Raw genomic sequence first — 6000 nt, 5'->3', positions numbered from 1 at the left:
AACATAGCAGGTAAGGCTCTTTGGGTAGATGTGTTATTTTTTATGAGATGTGATACCTTTTATTAGATGGACTAAATAACTAGAGATTTAGTGGGTCTAACAAAAGATATCACATCTATGCAAAGAGCCTTGCCTGCCAAGGGAGACTGGTCCTTTGGGCAAATCTGATGTCTTCAATTAGACCAACTCGAACAGTTGGAAAAATTCCTCTTTGCAAGCCTTTGGGTACAAATGCTAATAAATAAATAAATGTAAATAATGGAGACGCATCTTTTTTCTTGCCCGCCCCAGTCAGTCGCCACGTGCACTGCTCTTGGCAATGAATCCCAGGGCCAAGGGACCCTCCAGAGGAGGGGGGCCTCATCCGGGGGGCGGCGGGGGGAGAAGTGCCCGGGCACATGGGAGGGGAGGCCTGCCCCCGTCCTCCCCCCGCGACGAATCAGACGGAAAGGGCGGGGAAGGCGATGGGGAGGGGGCAGGAGGCAGCTCTGCCACGGGGAAGCGTCTCTGCCTGCCCGCTCTCTCCGCCTCCCGTCCGCACCCGCGCTCGCTGCCTGCCGGCCTGGGACCGGGCGGGGACAGCTCCCCGCGACTCCCCCGCCGGCTCCGGCTCCGGCTCCGGCTCCGGCTCCGCCATGTGCTGAGGCAGGGGCCGCTCCTCGGGTCCCCGCGCCGCCGCTGCAGCTCCCCGGGCCCCGCGGTGAGTGCCTGGGGGGCGGCGGCAGCTGCAGCTGCTCGTCCTCGTGACGTGCTTCTCGCACTGGGGGGCTGGGTCCCGTCCCGGCGGGAGCGGGGCACGGCCCCGGGCTGCGTGTGCGCGGCGGGGCGGCTCCTCCCGCCTCTGTGTGTGTGTGTGTGTGTGATGAGCCTGCTCTGGTAGAGGTGTGTGAGTGGGTGTTGGGTGGGTGTGTTGGGATGAGCCTGATCCGAGGCTACCTGTGCGCTGGGCGGGATGCGCGGCTTGAGCTGCTGCTGCTGCTGCTCTGGGGGGTGGGGAGGCACTGGACCAACTTTCCTTCTGTCTCTCTCTTTTTAAAATAATATTTTGGTTTAGCCCCGTCCCCTCCAGCAGGTCAGCACACTGCCAAACTGCCCAGCCGGGGGAGGGCTGGGAGGCTGCGTCCATTGTGGTGAGTGAATGCTCTGTTAACAGGTGCCCCAGCCTTCCTCTCCTCCGTGTGTGTCTGCATATGTGTGTGTGAGCTGCGTGTGTGTGTTCGAGGAGGGGTTGATTCCCCAAGGCTCAGTGTGTGCATGTGCATGTGTGAATGTATGTTTGCGTGGGGGGGTACAGTGTGATTTCCCAGAGCTCGGTGTGTGTTTGTGTGTGTGCGCCTGCATGTGCATGCATGTGTGCATGTGTCTGTGTGATTCTCCAGGGCACAGCATCATTCAGGAGAGGGCAGCTCCTGGAGAATGTCCTAGGACATTTCCCTCACTAGTGTCAAGCCTGGTTGGAAGCTGCCTCTCCACAATGGATCCCAGAGAGTCTGGCTAGTAGTTGCTAGACAGATCTTACATCTCAGTGATCAAAACTGCTTCAGTGCTTCCCCTAGGAAGACTGGCAGCTGTTAGAAAAGGTTTTAATGAGGCACCATTAGCACCTCTAATTTTTAAAACCCTTGGTAGGGGTGACTGCAGCCCAGATGTTTCCTTAAACACCCATTCCTCCTTCTCAGCATCACAAGGGAAAGGGAGAGGAGAAGCACCTCTAAGCTTTTGCTCTACATATGGGTGGAGAAAGAAGTGATCACCAATACAGTTAATTTGTTAAAGGGACACTGTCATTTTTTAAAGAGATTTATATGTAGCTCCTGGCCTTACCTTGGCTCCTGTTTATCTGGGAGTTTTACAGTGACATTTTCCTACTTTTAATCCATGTTTTGTTTCCCCTGCTGCTGTGTGAAGGATCCCTTAAAATCACAGGGGAAACTCATTCTATAGGCAAAAGAAGCAAACAGAAAGAAATGCTGTCCAATCCGGAAAAGCAGACCTTCCCTCTCCCTTCCCCCTCCAAATCCTTTCAAGTATAATAGGGGTTTCTTATAACAATAGTAACTAAACACTTTTGCACAGAAGTCTGCTTTTTTGACAGTGTTTCTTTAAGGGAGCCTCTGGCTCTGAGTGAGGAAATAGAAAACATCATCTCTTCTTACAGCTGAATCCTTCCTTCTTACAGGGAAAAAAACCCATCTCATTTCCTTCAAAGGAAATTTTATTTCAGAAAAGAGAAGATCTGGAAAGACCTGTTAAATCAACTAATCCACCCCCCATTCTTCACCCCCACCAGAACTGAATCAGTTCCTATAGCACATTGCAGCCTCTTCATTTTTAAGGCTCCTTTGCAATTAGCTAGGTCTGTTCTACTTGGGTTGTGAGAGTACTGCAGAAATGAGATGTGTGTCTGTAATGCTGGTTAACTTGTTATGTATGGCAGTGTGTGAGAAAATAGAAAATATCAAGGCTGTTGGGAGGATTGCATGTATTTTTGGACCACTTTTCTTCTGTATGAAATACTGAACACGGGTATATGCAGAAAATCAAATGTATACAGATAATATTTGTGAAGGCCAGAAAAATCTATTCTTTCAATAAAACCAGTTCTAGTCACAGCTGGAACAAAAGTCTTCCTGTCAGAAAAAAGAGCACTTGATTCAAAATGTTTGTCTTGTTCTCTTTCTCCAGCACTGTCTAAAGAAATTGTTTAACCATGGATGTATTCATGAAAGGGCTTTCCAAGGCTAAGGAGGGAGTTGTGGCAGCAGCAGAAAAAACCAAACAGGGTGTGGCAGAAGCAGCAGGAAAGACGAAAGAGGGCGTTCTCTATATGGGTAGGTGGGCAAGATAAAACCAACTGCTATTACTGTGTTGGCTTTTGTGCGTGGTATGAATGAGTGATTGAAAGACCAGGAGCCAGACTGTTGGGAATGACCTTGGTATAAAAGTGGAGTAACTCAATAACAGAGTTGCAGCATTGTAAATGAGATCTGACTTGAGCCCCGAATTTTGAAGGTAAACCTCTGTAAAGCTGGATAATGACTCTTGCTAGATCTACTGGTGTTTCATCGTGCCATCAGAGTTATCCTTTATTATGGCACAGTACCATAAGCATATAGGCTATAAGCTGGCCTGTAGGCATACAGTAGGTGGTGTGTGCACATATGACCATGTACAATAGGAGATACGTCAAAAATTTTGCATGCTGTTCAAACTGCCTAACAATTTCAGGGCAAAGGAGATGGCATGGTTATAAAAAGTGGCAGGCAGTTTTACAACTGAAATGCTATTGAACATGAGGATTTCAAGAATATGCTTTTTCTTTTTCCCCCATCTAAAATGAAAAGGAATGGAAGATGACATCAGGGCTAGAAGAGAAGCTATTGAGTTATTTTTCATTATTTTAAAGAAGTATTCCTGACATTTTTATACAAATACTGAAAACTCTCATTACCTCACCAAGCTTGACTGAGTTTCCTGTAATGGATTTTTAATACACCTCATGCCCATAGCATCTTCCTTTCATGGATCACAAAGAAAGGCCTGAGACAACTCAATGAAGTAGGGTACTGTGAATATTGCTATCTCCATTTTACAAAGAGCAAAAATGAAACACAGAGAGGTTAATTGACTCATTCAGGTCACTCAGGAAGTCTGCACATAAATAGAATTACAATTCAGATCATCCCAAACCCCACTCTAATGTTGTAAACACATGATCATCTTTACTTATTAGATTCCACACATTAGATCTGTGGTTTTCAAACTTCCTAAAGTCACAGAAACCTTTCATATCACTTCTGCTGCTGTGGAACCTCTACCCCACACCAGCTCTGTGGGCCATAGGAACAGATGGACAGCCTGGTGACCCACCACTTCCTGGCCCACTCTGCCATAGATTCATAGATTGTAAGGCTGGAAGGGACCTCGGAAGATCATCAGGTCCAGCCCCCTGCACCAGGCAGGAAAGACAACTGGGGTTGGGTGACCCCAGCAAGGTGACCGCCCATTCTTCTCTTGAAGATTTGCAGGGTAGGCTATTGCACCACTTCTGGAGGGAGCTTATTCCACGGTCTGGACACCCTAGCTGTCAATTTTTTCCTAATGTTGAGGCTGAAACAGTCTTTCAGGAGTTTATGGCCATTACTCCTGGTTTTCCTCAAGGGTGCCCTGGTGAACAGTTGTTCAAGAACCCCTTGATGTACACCCTGAGATAGCAGCTTATTGCTGTAAGGTCCCTCTTAGCTTTCTCTTTTTCAGGATGAAGAGTCCCAAGTCCCTCAGTCTTTTCTTGTATAGCTTGCTGTGCAGGTCTCTGATCATGTGGGTGGCCCTTCTCTGGACTCTCCTGAGCTTTACTATGCCCTTGTTGAAGTGCGGCACCCAGTACTACATGCAGTACTCCAACTGCAGTCTCACCAATGCCAAGTGGAGTGGAAGAATCACTTCCCTAGTTTTGCTGGAGATGTTTCAACTGATGCATGTCAGGACATTTTTTGCCCTATTAGCTACAGTGTTGCACTGCTGGCTCATATTCATACTGTGGTCTATTATTACCCCCAGTTCCCTTTCATCTGTGGTGCTAGTCAGTTTCACGTTGCCAAGCGTGTAGGTGTGTAAGGGGGTTTTTGTCTCCAGATGAAGCACTTTACATTTCTCGACACTGAATTTCATTTAATTCCGATCTGCCCAACTTGCCAGCCTGTCTAGGTCTGCCTGTATCTGCAGCCTATCTTCAAGTGTGACCATGCTTCCCCATATCTTGGTGTCGTCTGCAAACTTGGCCAGTGAGTTCTTCACCCCTGCATCCAAATCACTGATAAAGATGTTGAAATGCATAACCCCCAATGTTGAAAACTGTAACCCCCAATCTCTTTGCAGAACCACTGATGACCTCTTACAGAACCCCAGGGCTCTGCAGAAGACAGTTTGAAAACCCCTGCATTAGAAGACTTTTTATTTTAAATAAAAGACCGTTGCTTCTGTTTCTGCTTGCTACTTAGTTAAATTAGATAATGCAAGAATAGAAATAGAATAGATCTTTCCAGTATGTCTTTTTTGTTCTGAAGACTTTAGAGGTAAATACTGGTATGGCTATACTGGCATCTCCTTGCAATCCTATTTTATTCATCTTGTAAATCCCAATGCCTTTAGCCAGTTAATTTTAGTCTGTAACAAATTATTTCTGCTCCAAATAGAAGGGGCTACTGATTTTAGCCCTTCTTGGATATACGTCTTCCTGTTAAACCATAGCAAATTCCATTTATTTAATACACTGGAAGCAGACATTTTGAATATTACATTTAAAAAGGAATATGCTTTTTCATATACCTATGCACATTTTCAATATTATCAAAATACATTTCAGTATTTGATCAGACATCATATTTTAGAGGGGAATTTCACAAAAGAAATTACTATGCATATATTTTTCTTATCCAAAGAAAAGAGCTACTGGTCAAGTGTTCAATCCCAGTAGTGCTGGTAACTTACAATATGCACATGTGTTTATAGGTAGGTGTCTTTCCTTTGATGACCATATGTTGAAATTCCAGTTAAAAATATTCAGCTAATTTCAGCTTTCCCATTATGTCTTAGAGCAATGTATCCAGTAGTTCACTGATTCCTAAGGTTATTGATTTTTCCAGTTAAAACCAGGAGAGGCCAGTACAACCTACTAGAGAGCAATAGAAACTTATAGAGACTCACTGAAGCATTCTAATGGAACTTGATAGATCTTCCCTTAGGGCGCACACCTCTCTGAGAACAGCTATAGTTAGGTCACCTCTTTTTCACTCCCTTCTAGAAACAGCAGCACCTCAGTTGGGCTGAATCCTCTTCAGATCCAGATGGGAAAATAGAAGTCAACACACATCAGTATCTCTTTCTTTTTTTTTTCTTGCTCAGACTGAGCAGAGACTGAAATGATAATGCTATTGTAAGCTACATTCCAAAAAAGATTAGCACAAATGGAAGTCCATTCACAGTGGAGCAAAAGGCAAT

General features: G+C 45.6%; 1 protein-coding gene across 1 annotated transcript in view; it reads left to right on the top strand.

Moving 5' to 3' along the window:
* The first annotated feature begins 463 nt into the window (after window positions 1-463).
* Window positions 464-6000, top strand: part of SNCA (synuclein alpha) — a 165429-nt gene continuing 159892 nt past the window's right edge. The window contains exons 1-2 of the mRNA XM_090037070.1: window positions 464-700; window positions 2686-2831. Of these exons, the coding sequence (XP_089893196.1) occupies window positions 2711-2831 (121 nt within the window). The 5' untranslated portion in view covers window positions 464-700; window positions 2686-2710. The remainder of the gene's footprint in view (window positions 701-2685; window positions 2832-6000) is intronic.

This window comes from Crocodylus siamensis, chromosome 2 (genome assembly GCF_052110815.1).
Source record: "Crocodylus siamensis isolate JL-2025a chromosome 2, ASM5211081v1, whole genome shotgun sequence".
In the NCBI taxonomy this organism is placed as follows: domain Eukaryota; kingdom Metazoa; phylum Chordata; order Crocodylia; family Crocodylidae; genus Crocodylus; species Crocodylus siamensis.
The sequence above is the reverse complement of the archived record's forward strand: the minus strand, read 5'-3'. Positions and strand labels throughout refer to the sequence as shown.